At 44.6% G+C, this 13404-nt stretch overlaps 1 protein-coding gene across 1 annotated transcript; it reads left to right on the top strand.

Moving 5' to 3' along the window:
• The first annotated feature begins 7516 nt into the window (after positions 1-7516).
• Positions 7517-11845, top strand: tmem169b (transmembrane protein 169b). Its single transcript, XM_090216368.1, has 4 exons — positions 7517-7755; positions 8328-8530; positions 8561-9017; positions 10349-11845. The coding sequence occupies exons 3-4, from the start codon at positions 8747-8749 to the stop codon at positions 10993-10995; spliced, it is 918 nt and encodes a 305-aa protein (XP_090072494.1). The 5' UTR covers positions 7517-7755; positions 8328-8530; positions 8561-8746; the 3' UTR covers positions 10996-11845.
• The last annotated feature ends 1559 nt before the right edge of the window (positions 11846-13404 follow it).

Below are 13404 nucleotides of genomic sequence, written 5' to 3'. Positions count from 1 at the left end.
TGGAAGGAATCAGTGACAGTGGCTTTATGGTCCCAAATCTGGTATTAAGGGGCTCTTTTCCAAGTTTAAAATGATTAACATTCAACATTGGCCATGCTGTCAATGAAGCATGCTTTGTGCCGTGCTCAAAACAACTGTTAACTCAGAACTGCGAAAACTTGACTTCAGTGAGTTCAAGACAACTGGGAAGTCGGTAATAAACGAGCTCCTACTGTGGAAAATAAGTTTTGAACGGTCATCCAACTCAGAATTGTAAATCTGGCTTCTTTCTAGAGCTACGACCTGAAGATCAATGACGCCATCATGATTCGACCTAGTTTTTTCCCCCCAAGTTCCCAGTTGTTTTGAAAAAAATCCAGAGAATACCAGACTTTAATGACAAAATTTGCCCACAAAGGACCACCATGCCACCTTCCTGTTCAAGTGAGCACAGCACAACAAGGTGAGTCCAAAAATGTATTGTATGCTGCTGTATAAATGGTGTAATATGCCAGGGAGATATGTATACTGTAGCTAAGAAAGCACTACTAAGTGTATATTGTGTAGTAAGCTGTTAGTAGCCCATACCCTGGGGCAGCAGGGTAGCCTAGTGGTTAGAGCATTGGACTAGTAACCGAAAGGTTGCAAGTTCAAATCCCAGACTAGTAACTGAAAGGTTGCAAGTTCAAATCCTGACAAGGTACAAATCTGTCGTTCTTTGAAAACAAGAAATTTGTTCTTAACTGACTTGCCTAGTAAAATAAAGGTAAAAAATATGCCTCACCCTAATAATTTGGTCTATTTTCACCTCTTAATTTCACCTACTTGGTGGTGCCTTCTGCCTTCTGGTGGTGCCTTCTGCACCACCTACTTGGTGGTGCCTTCTGTTTTAGAGAAGTGAAATCATTGAATATTGTAAGAGCTTTCATTGTCTGCTTAAATGACACCTTTATTTATCCTACGGTTCTGACTTGGTGTACAGAGAACGACCCATTTCTGAATTCTGTCGCTGTACATTTCAAAAGTGCTAAACAAATAGTTATATTGTCTACGTCCGTACGTCACGGACTGCCTCTTATCCGCTTGTCGTCCCCTTATGCCATAGTTTGTACATCTCAATTATCAGTAGAAACCACATTTGTTTAAGCAAGTCAGCCATATCAGCTATGTTTTTTTTAAAGGCAGTAAATTAGTCCGCTGATAGACAGGTGTAGCAGTGGTAAGATGTTGGGACAGCTTTATACAGGCCCTAACAGTTTGTGGTCACCGTTATAGTGAAATTCATGTATTTTTTTGTGTTGTGCAGTGGTTTTGCTGGCATGCATCCCATTTATTTTATTTTTTGTCCCACCAAGATTGATATGCTAAAATCGCCACTGCCCGCTTCATATTTATTCATACTATCTTCCAGTTTCTTCCTTTTTCCCTTGTCCGCCATCTTCACCGCATCCGCAGTCCTTCAACGCAATCCTCCCCTCTCCCAGGCAAACCTTGCTGTGGATTAGCGTTTTCATCGCAGTTCCATATCTACACGGGATTGGCCAGGACAGCGGTGGAGGGGCGGGGTTAATGGTATTCTGGAATACAGTTTACGACGCCCATCTGGAATCCCACACCCAGGGTTGCCATATCCGCAGTTTTCAGTCAAATCGGGCTACTTTGAAAACGATGTTGCGGTTGAAAATGTATTGTTAACGGGTTGCCGGTTTTGGGGCTACTAAATTGCACCGCGGCCGCCATGGCGTTTCTCAGGCAGGAGCAGTCTGTTGCTGAGTGAGTGGGTGGTGGGGAGGGCCGGAGGGGTGTGTGTGTCTTGTTAGTGCACAGCAGCATGTAGTTTAGTCCACTACTGGCTAAATTGCTTGCTATTTAACTTGTCATAATGCGCAAGTGGACATTTTGAAATTGAGGTTTTGGAACTCCCTCTCGTGCTTCTGTGATGAGGAAAAGTACTCAATGAAATTGACATTTAAATGTGGAGAATGATACATTTGCATCTGTTGGCCATCAAGTAGCCTATTTATATTCCATAGTGGGCTACCACTTGATTCATGGGTTGATGTTGGAATGACTATATAACTGGAGTCCTTGCAGATCAATTTGTGCCACTTGTGTAGTTTACCTGGACCTGTCAAAACACATTGAATATATAGCCTGTAACTTCAGTTTATTGTTGTTGTAACCTTATGTTATTGTTGTTGTTGTAACCTTGTTTAGTTCATTAAATTGGCAGTTATTAAAGCTCTATCACAGATTGACAGTAACAGTCAGTGAGATTAGGCTAAAGGTTTTAAAAAAATAAACTCTGGCTGTTGTTGACAAGCACATTTGGTTAATTTACATATTATTATTTAATTCAGTGATTGAAATGATGACCACAGCCTCAGTAGTCTGTTCCAGCTGGCTATTGGGAAACACAAGTACTTCTTACCTCGAAATCGCCACACTATTCATGTTGAATAAATTACTCTGTTAATTTGAGCTAAGCAAGCTGCTGAAATCATCTTGTCTAGGCTACTGTAGACTATCTGATATATATGAGATGTAGACCTATCAGGGGCTATAGGCTAAATACATCTAACTAAGCAAACCATGGCAAAGTTGAATTACAATCATAAACACAGATTTTAGTATGTAGCCTATGCCTATTGAAATTAAATGGGCCATTTCTAACTGTTTGTAGTCTTAACATCTGGCACATATTAACGGCAGAATTGGCAGAAAATAGCCTAACATGCGTTTTTTTTAATTCGTCAAAATGTTTCTTACTCAGAGATTTCCTCTGTCCAACTTTCCTCATTCAAACTCTCTTGTCAGATTTATCTATAGTTATGCACATGCGTAAAATGGATTTATTTACAATTATAAACTTGGTTTGAGCCATGAATGCTGATTGGACAAAAAACGTGGTATATCAGACCGTATACAATGGGTATGACAAAAAATGACTTTTACATTGGTAACCAGTTTATAATAGCAATAAGGCACCCTGGGGGGTTGTGGTACATAGCCAATATATGGCTGTATCCAGGCACTCCACGTTGTGTCATGTTAAGAACAAATTTTATTTGTCACATGGGCCGAATACAACAGACCTTACGGTGAAATGCCGACTTACAAGCCCTTAACCAACAATGCAGTTTTAAGAAAAATACCTCAAAAAATAATAGTAACAAATAATTAAAGAGCAGCAGTAAAATACCAATAGTGAGACTATATACAGGGGGTACCGGTACAGAGTCAATGTGAAGGCTATATACAGGGAGTACCGGTACAGAGTCAATGTGGAGGCTATATACAGGGAGTACCGGTACAGAGTCAATGTGGAGGCTATATACAGGGAGTACCGGTACAGAGTCAATGTGGAGGCTATATACAGGGAGTACCGGTACAGAGTCAATGTGGAGGCTATATACAGGGAGTACCGGTACAGAGTCAATGTGGAGGCTATATACAGGGAGTACCGGTACAGAGTCAATGTGGAGGCTATATACAGGGGGTACCGGTACAGAGTCAATGTGGAGGCTATATACAGGGAGTACCGGTACAGAGTCAATGTGGAGGCTATATACAGGGAGTACCGGTACAGAGTCAATGTGGAGGCTATATACAGGGAGTACCGGTACAGAGTCAATGTGGAGGCTATATACAGGGAGTACCGGTACAGAGTCAATGTGGAGACTATATACAGGGGGTACCGGTACAGAGTCAATGTGGAGGCTATATACAGCGGGTACCGGTACAGAGTCAATGTGGAGGCTATATACAGGGAGTACCGGTACAGAGTCAATGTGGAGGCTATATACAGGGGGTACCGGTACAGAGTCAATGTGGAGGCTATATACAGGGAGTACCGGTACAGAGTCAATGTGGAGACTATATACAGGGAGTACCGGTACAGAGTCAATGTGGAGGCTATATACAGGGGGTACCGGTACAGAGTCAATGTGGAGGCTATATACAGGGAGTACCGGTACAGAGTCAATGTGGAGGCTATATACAGGGGGTACCGGTACAGAGTCAATGTGGAGGCTATATACAGGGGGTACCGGTACAGAGTCAATGTGGAGGCTATATACAGGGGGTACCGGTACAGAGTCAATGTGGAGGCTATATACAGGGGGTACCGGTACAGAGTCAATGTGGAGGCTATATACAGGGGGTACCGGTACAGAGTCAATGTGGAGACTATATACAGGGGGTACCGGTACGAGTCAATGTGGAGGCTATATACAGGGGGTACTGGTACAGAGTCAATGTGGAGGCTATATACAGGGGGTACTGGTACAATGTGGAGGCTATATACAGGGGTACCGGTACAGAGTCCATGTGGAGGCTATATACAGGGGGTACCGGTACATAGTCAATGTGGAGGCTATATACAGGGGGTACTGGTACAATGTTGAGGCTATATACAGGGTGTTACAGTACAGAGTCAATGTGGAGACTATATACAGGGTGTTAGGGTACAATGTGCGGGGGCACCGGTTAGTGGAGGTAATTAAGGTAAAATATATACATGTGGGTAGAGTTATTAAAATGACTATGCACAGATAATAACAGAGAGTAGCAGCAGTGTGTGGGGGCAATGCAAATAGTCTGGGTAGCTATTTGACTAGATGTTCAGTCATCTTATGGCTTTGGGGTAGAATCTGTTTAGAAGCCTCTTGGACCTAGACTTGGTGCTCCGGTACCGCTTGCCATGCGGTAGCAGAGAGAAGAGTCTATGACTAGGGTGGCTGGAGTCTTTGACAATTTTTATTGCCTTCCTCTGACACCGCCTGGTATAGAGGTCCTGGATGGCAGGAAACTTGGCCCCAGTGATGTACTGGGCTGTTCACACTACCCTCTGTAGCGCCTTACGGTCGGAGGCCAAGCAGTTGCCATACCAGGCAGTAATGTAACCAGTCAGGATGCTCTCAATGGTGCAGCTGTAGAACCTTTATAGGATTTGAGTATCCATGCCAAATCTTTTCAGTCTCTTGAGGGGGAATGGGTTTTGTCATGCCCTGTTCACGACTGTCTTGGTGTGCTTTGACCATGTTAGTTTGTTGGTGATGTGGACACTAAGGAACTTGAAGCTCTCAACCTGCTCCACTACAGCCCCGTCGATGAGATTGGGAGCATGCACTGTCCTCCTTTTCCTGTAGTCCACAATCACAAGTCTTGATCACATTGAGGGAGAGGTTGTTATCCTGGCACCACACAGCCAGGTCTCTGACCTTCTCCCTTAATGCTGTCTCGTCGTTGTCGGTGATCAGGCCTACCACTGTTGTGTCATCGGCAAACTTAATGAGGGTGTTGGAGTCGTGCCTGGCCGTGCAGTCATGAGTGAACATGGAGTACAGGAGGGGACTGAGCACACACCCTGAGGGGCCCCCGTGGCTGATGTGTTGTTACCTACCCTTGCCACCAGGGGGCGGCCCGTCAAGAAGTCCGGGATCCAGTTGCAGAGGGAGGTGTTAAGTCCCAGGGTCCTTTGCTTAGTGATGAGCTTTGAGTTCACTATGGTGTTGAACGTTGAGCTGTAGTCAATGAATAGCATTCTCACATAAGTGTTCCTTTTGTCCAGGTGGATAAAGTGCAGTGTGGAGCGCAATAGAGATTGCATCATCTGTGGATCTGTTGGGGCGGTATGCAAATTGGAGTGGTTCTAGGGTTTCTGGGATAATGGTGTTGATGTGAGTCATGGCCAGCCTTTCAAAGCACTTCATGGCTACAGATGTGAGTGCTACGTGTTGGTTGTCATTTAGGTAGGTTACCTTTGTGTTCTTAGGCACAGGCACCACCATAGTGGTGGTCGGCTTGAAACTAGTTGGTATTACAGACTCAGACAGGGAGAGGTTAAAAATGTCAGTTAAGACACTTGCCATTTGGTCAGCGAATGCTAGGAGTTCACATCCTGATAATCTGTATGGCCCTGCGGCCTTGTGATTGTTGACCTGTTTAAAGGTCATTGGTTGCGGAGAGCTTGATCACACAGTCATCCGGAACAGCTGATGCTCTCATGCATGTTTCAGTGTTACTTGCCTCGAAGTGAGCATAGAAGAAATGTAGCTCGTCTGGCAGGCTTGTGTCACTGGGCAGCTCTCAGCTGTGCTTCCCTTTGTCATCTGTAATAGTTTGCAAGCCGACGCTTGTCAGAGCCGGTGTAGTATGATTCAATCTTAGTCCACGCTATGCCTGTTTGATGGTTCGTCGGAGGACATAGCGGGATTTCTAAGAAGCTTCCGCGTTAGAGTCCCGCTCCTAAAAAGCTGCAGCTCTAGCCTTTAGCTCAGTGAGGATGTTGCCTGTAATCCATGGCTTCTGGTTGGGGTATGTACTTACAGTCACTGTGGGGACGACATCATCGATGCACTTATTGATGAAGCTAGTGACTGATGTGGCGTACTCCTCAATGCCATCGGAAGAATTGCGGAACATATCCCCAGTCTGTGCAAAACAGTCCTGTAGCTTAGCATTTGCTTAATTTGACTGCTTTCTTATTGACCGAGTCACTGGTGCTTCCTGATTTAGTTTTTGCTTGTAAGCAGGAATCAGGAGGATGGTATTATGTTCAGATTTGCCAAATGGAGGGTGAGGGAGAGCTTTGTACGCGTCTCTGTGTGTGTGGAGTAAAGGTGGTCTAGATTTTTTTCTCTCTGGTTGCACATTTGGTAAAACTGATTTAAGTTTCCCTGCATTAAAGTCCTTGGCCACTAGGTGTGTCACCTCTGGGTGAGTGTCTTCCTGTTTGCTTATGGCCCTATACAGCTCATTGAGTGCGGTCTTAGTGCCAGCATCGGTCTGTGGTGGTATGTAGACAGCTACGAAAACTACAGATGAAAACTCTCTAGGTAGATAACTTGGTCTACAGCTTATCATGAGATACTTTACCTCAGGCGAGCAGAACCTCGAGACTTCCTTAGATATCGTGCACCAGCTGTTGTTTACAAATATACATAGACCGCCACCCCTTGTCTAACCAGAGGCTGCTGTTCTGTCATGCCGATAGAGTGTATAACCCGCCAGCTGTATGTTATTCATGTCGTCATCCAGCCACAACTCTGTGAAACATATGATTTTACAGTTTTTAATGTCCGTTGGTAGGATATATGTGCTTTTAGGTCATCCAATTTATTATCCAGTGATTGTATGCTGGCCAATAGAACGGATGGCAAAGGCAGATTAGCCACTTGTCAGTGGATCCTCACAAGGCACCCCATCTCTTTCCGCGATGGTGCTGTCCTCGTGCCTTATTGTTTAATCACTCCACGTTGGGTCATGTCAAGAACAGCCCTTAGCACCATACCCCGTCATGCCTTATTGCTTAATCAGAGCAGTCAAATTAGATAAATCATCCACTGATAGAAAATTATCTGGGCAGTTTAATAAGGGCAAATTATCTTTTCTCTTGCGACATAATCAAATTAGTTTATTAAGTCATGTCTTAGTTCGCAATAATTATTATTTTGATGTAAACCACATTTTGCGTTACAAGTTACGATATTCCTTCTTAATTGGCTCGGTAAAATTATGGGATAATTGTTTATTGTATAAATGTGGCAACTCCTCTCTTCCCTTGGAAAAAAAAAATGTTTATTTTTAGTCCTTTTGTGCTGGTTTTGTACGGTCAATGGGATACACATTTTGTGGTCCTGGCAACCCTGCCTATATCGGTGAACAGCGTAGTGGTGTGGAACCAACGTCTATCGAAGGGGTGTCGGATAAAATAACTACACACGAAAATAACACAACCACTATACCTCAGTTTCTGTGGTAAACCATTTTAAGGTAAGGCATATTGTCTTTGAGTGTAAATGCAAACGTTTTCCACGCCGCCGGTATTTGTTTAGACAAAATAACAGATATCTGGGTGTGATGTGATTTAAAGGGAAAACATTGCCCCTTACGTTAGTTTCTCCGCTACCATTTAATGCTGATACAATCTACTGTAAACCTTTTGTCTGGTGCATTGATGCATAATGTGGCCTCCATGTTGAAAATGTACTTATTTTGTAATGGTGGGTTTTCACGGATCCATCGTTGTCAAAGCCGTGGTGAGGTTACATTAGTACATTGGTAAGGTAAACGTGGTCCACTGCAGAAAATGGTGTCGACGCGGACAACCCTTTCATTCATTAAATTATATGAAATGTCGTTTTCTATGCCTATATACATTTGCAATGGTATTGTCAATGTGCATTTAAATCGATACGAAAAACAAGTGTATTCAATTAAATAATGCAGTAACATGAAGTGTAACCTAACCCCAGTGTTATTACTGGATGCATTACAGTGGCAGAAATATATTCGAAGCACTCCTAAAATTCTGACTGTTTCTTTCCTTTGTACAATTCTGTCAGTGCTTTCCTTCTGGGAATACCTGCTCTCACACAGAATGGACACGTGTAGGCAGCATTGTTTCCCAAGTGATCATTAGTCCCAGGCCAGTCAGGAGGTAAGGTCCAGAGAGGTGTCCCAGTCAGGAGGTAAGGCCTAGAGAGGTGTCCCAGTCAGGAGGTAATGCCTAGAGAGGTGTCCCAGTCAGGAGGTAAGGCCTAGAGAGGTCTCCCATCAGGAGGTAAGGCCTAGAGAGGTCTCCCAGTCAGGAGGTAAGGCCTAGAGAGGTGTCCCAGTCAGGAGGTAAGGCCTAGAGAGGTGTCCCCGTCAGGAGGTAGGGCCCAGAGAGTTGTCCCAGTCAGGAGGTAAGGCCTAGAGAGGTGTCCCAGCCCCAGTCAGGAGGTAAGGCCCAGAGAGGTGTCTTTCCCCTTAGTCAGTCAGTATGGCCCAGGCGGAGGCCCAGCCCAGTGGGGATAACAGCCCCCAGCTCATCTCCCTCCAGTCGGAGAGGTCAGAGGCATCAGGGAACCACGCAGAGGTGGGCTCCGCCAACCGGAGGAAGAGGAGGAGGAAGGAGCCCAGACCTGAGTCCATCATTGTGTATCGCTCAGACAATGAGAGGGGGCCCGGGGAGGAGCAGGTGGGAGAGGAGGGAAGTGCTGAGAGGAGCACCGAGGAGGGGGCCAAGTTCCTCAACACACCCACCGGCGAAGGTGAGACATCAGTGGTATGGTACGACAGGTGTATCGTTGGGTTGTTTCCATAACATAGCAGATATCTGACATGTCGTTCCCACTACAATATGTTTAGCTGCCTCTTCCCTCTGATAGCAAGCCCACTTCTATGCAAAGAATAATCATTCTGAAATGTATTTGGTGAACTGTGCTGTGTATGTTTTTGTATTCTGTCTTACTAGTGTCATCATGTTGTTGTTGTTGTTTATCTCCAGGAGGCTGGAGCTTACTAGTGTCATCATGTTGTTGTTGTTGTTTATCTCCAGGAGGCTGGACTTTACTAGTGTCATAATGTTGTTGTTGTTTGTCTCCAGGAGGTTGGAGCTTACTAGTGTCATCATGTTGTTGTTGTTGTTTACCTCCGGGAGGCTGGAGCTTACTAGTGTCATCATGTTATTGTTGTTTATCTCCAGGAGGCTGGAGCATACCAGTGTCATAATGTTGTTGTTGTTTATTTCCAGGAGTTTGGAGCTTACTAGTTTCATGATGTTGTTGTTTGACTTCAGGAGGCTTGAGCTTACTAGGTGTCATCATGTTATTGTTGTTGTTTGTCTCCAGGAGGCTGGAGCTTACTAGTGTCATCATGTGGTTGTTGTGTTGTTGTTTATCTCCAGGAGGCTGGAGCTTACTAGTGTCTTCATGTTGTTGTTGTTGTTTATCTACAGGAGACTGGAGCTTACTAGTGTCATCATGTTGTTGTTGTTGTTTATCTCCAGGAGGTTGGAGCTTACTAGTTTCATCATGTTGTTGTTGTTTGACTTCAGGAGGCTGGAGCTTACTAGGTGTCATCATGTTATTGTTGTTGTTTGTCTCCAGGAGGCTGGAGCTTACTAGTGTCATCATGTTGTTGTTGTGTTGTTGTTTATCTCCAGGAGGCTGGAGCTTACTAGTGTCATCATGTTGTTGTTGTTGTTTATCTCCAGGAGGCTGGAGCTTACTAGTGTCGTCATGTTGTTGTTGTTGTTTGTCTCCATGAGGCTGGAGCTTACTAGTGTCATCATGTTATTGTTGTTTATCTCCAGTAGGCTGGAGCTTACTAGTGTCATAATGTTGTTGTTGTTGTTTGTCTCCAGGAGGCTGGAGCTTGCTAGTGTCATAATGTTGTTGTTTGTCTCCAGAAGGTTGGAGCTTACTAGTGTCATCATGTTGTTGTTGTTGTTTATCTCCAGGAGGCTGGAGCTTACTAGTGTCATAATGTTGTTGTTTATCTCCAGGAGGCTGGAGCTTACTAGTGTCATAATGTTGTTGTTATTTGTCTCCAGGAGGCTGGAGCTTACTAGTGTCATAATGTTGTTGCTGTTTATCTCCAGGAGGCTGGAGCGACAGGAGCATGCCCCCAGACAGCCGTTATGTGACCTTGACCGGCACCATCACCAGGGGGAAGAAGAAGGGTCAGGTGGTAGACATCCACGTTACTCTAACAGAGAGAGAACTCCGGGACATGGCCCTCTCTAAAGAACGTCTGGACGCTGAGTGTGAGAGGGGGCAGGGCTCCAAGTGTTCCTGTGGCTTGGGGTTCTTTCAGGGCCCCCATGTGATCCTCTGGAGCCTATTGTGTGCTCCCCTGGTATTCCTTATCGCCTTCATCACGTCGTTTTACTATGGAACGCTCACCTGGTACAACGTGTTCCTGGTCTACAACGAGGAGAGAACATTCTGGCACAAGATTACCATCTGCCCCTTCCTCATCATCTTCTACCCCATGCTGATCATGCCCATGGCCCTGTCCCTGGCTCTGTACTCCACCCTGGCGCAGGTCTCCTGGGTCTTTAGTGAGTGGTGGCTGTCTGTCCGCGACCTGGAGAAGGGGTTTTGTGGCTGGGCCTGTGGGAAGCTGGGGCTGGAGGACTGTTCTCCATATAGTATCGTGGAGCTGCTGGACTCTGACAACTTCTCAGGGAGCATGCAAGGGAATAACAAGGCCCCCGACGAGGATGCTCAGACGTCCTCTGTGTGAGACTGGGTTGTATTCACTAGGAAGCAAACGGGTCGAAACAGGTTAGAACTACCTGAACTTATCCGTTAATAAGAAACACTTTTTTGCAATGGTGTACCCACTAATGAATATAACCCTGGACTGGCATCATGGACACAAACTGGCATAGTTGTCATACTTTCACATTTTTCGATACCATCAAAAAAGCCGGTTATTGTTTTAACTTACACTTCTTACTAACCTCGCATTCTTACTGGTTGTTATTGAAGTGAACTCTGTGTTTACTGGGCCAATCACTATGTTGTTATGTTTAAAATGGTCTTATTTATTTGAATATTCCAACCACTAGCTAGTTTAGTTGTGTGTGTTGTCAATGGATGTTTTGTATCATAGGACGGGCTATTACAATCTGTTTAAATTAAAAATACTGCAACATGAGGGTTGCTACAATACTGCCTAAAGTTTACTGTATACGTCACGGAGGATCAAACACAAGACCTATCTATCAAACATATTGATAGATTTCTGTTGAAAAACTGTTGCACTGAAATCCTCGATATAGGACAGGCAGGAAGTTACCTTTTAAATCTAATGTACTGTACCCGCATGAAGTAAAACTTGACCTTTCTCTCTTTGGGGTTGAAGAGATGACATTTTAAACTGTGGCAGGGTGGAAGGAACTCTGGGGCATTCAGCAGACAAGAATGTAGAATTAAGATTTGAAGGATCTAAAAGGATTTTGGTCAGTACCTCTGTTCTCTATATAAAGGTTCACCTGTGTGTGTTGTTCACTCACTCTTCACATCATGTTTGTTGCTCACCATGAGATAAACTGTATGGAAATAAAACCTGAATCATTTTCACAGTTCAACAGTGGGGTCATTTTGTCACGTTTTATCGTTCTATCTTTATGATGATTAGGAACCACTACATGACCAAAAGTTTGTGGACTCCGGCTCGTATAACATCTCATGGACCCCTGCTTGTTTAACCTATCATTCCATATAAATTACAATACTAAAAGTATATATACTAAAATATATTACAAGGCTAAAAGTATGTGGACACCTGTTAGTTTAACATCTCATTCCAAAATGATGGGTATTAATATGGAGTTGGTCCCCCCTTTGCTGCTATAACAGCCTCCACTCTTCTGGGAAGGCTTTCTACTAGATGTTGGAACTATGCTGCTATAACAGCCTCCACTCTTCAGGGAAGGCTTTCTACTAGATGTTGGAACATTGCTGCTATAACAGCCTCCACTCTTCTGGGAAGGCTTTCCACTAGATTTAGGAACATTGCTGCTATAACAGCTTCCACTCTTCTGGGAAGGCTTTCTACTAGATGTTGGAACATTGCTGCTATAACAACCTCCACTCTTCTGGGAAGGCTTTCTACTAGATGTTGGAACATTGCTGCTATAACAACCTCCACTCTTCTGGGAAGGCTTTCCACTAGATGAAGGAACATTGCTGCAGGGACTTGCTTCCGTTCTGCCATGAGCATTAGTGAGGTCGGGCACTGATGTTGGGAGATTAGGCCCGGCTCGCAGTCTGCGCTCCAATTCATCCCAGAGGTGTTCTATGGGGTTGAGGTCAGGGCTCTGTGCAGGCGAGTCAAGTTCTTCCACACCGATCTCGACAAACCATTTCTGTATGGACCTTGCTTTGTGCACTGGGGCATTGTCATGCTGAAACCTCCCCCAAACTGTTGCCACAAAGTTGGAAGCACAGAATCATCTAGAATGTCATTGTATGCTGTCACGTTAAGATTTCCCTTCACTGGAACTAAGGGGCCAAACCATGAAAAACAGCCACAGACCATTTTCCCTCCTCCACCAAACTTTACAGTTGGCATTATGCATTGGGGCAGGTAGCGTTCTCTGGCATCTGCCAAACCCCGATTCGTCCGTCGGACTGCCAGATGGTGAAGCGTGATTCATCACTTAGGATAAAGCGTTTCTACTGCTCCAGAGTCCAATGGCGATGAGCTTTACGCCACTCCAGCCGACGCTTGGCATTGCGAATGGTGATCTTAGGCTTGTGTGCGGCTGCTTGACCATGGAAACCCATTTGGTTAACTCTTGAGGTTCCTCGGGTCTCCACCGAACTAGGTAAATCCTACATTTTAGTTTTAAAGCAACTCATTGCTGGAACCAACTACAAAATACATTACAACTGGATGTTCTGGTGCCGCTTGAGCAATTTAAATATGGATTGAGGACCTTCTTATTGAGGAATGTAATAGTTTTTCTTGAATAGTTGTGTTGTTATTTGACTGGTTTTATATTGGATTTAGGTTATGTCTTATGTACAGTATATGCACGGTATATGTGAAAGACCCTGGTCGTGGCAGGTAGCCTAGTGGTTAGAGCGTTGGACTAGTAACCGAAAGGTTGCTGGATCGAATCCCCGAGGTGACAAGGTAAAA

The sequence above is a fragment of the Oncorhynchus mykiss genome, chromosome 22, assembly GCF_057628025.1.
Source record: "Oncorhynchus mykiss isolate SJ-2025 chromosome 22, ASM5762802v1, whole genome shotgun sequence".
Taxonomy (NCBI): domain Eukaryota; kingdom Metazoa; phylum Chordata; class Actinopteri; order Salmoniformes; family Salmonidae; genus Oncorhynchus; species Oncorhynchus mykiss.
This window is presented reverse-complemented; position numbering and strand designations above follow the sequence as displayed.

Bases quoted from the DNA above. Each gene is read 5' to 3' on its own strand.
- tmem169b (XM_090216368.1), top strand. From the start codon at position 8,747: ATGGCCCAGGCGGAGGCCCAGCCCAGTGGGGATAACAGCCCCCAGCTC. The intron at 9,018-10,348 runs GTGAGACATCAG...GTTTATCTCCAG, and splicing joins CAACACACCCACCGGCGAAG to GAGGCTGGAGCGACAGGAGC.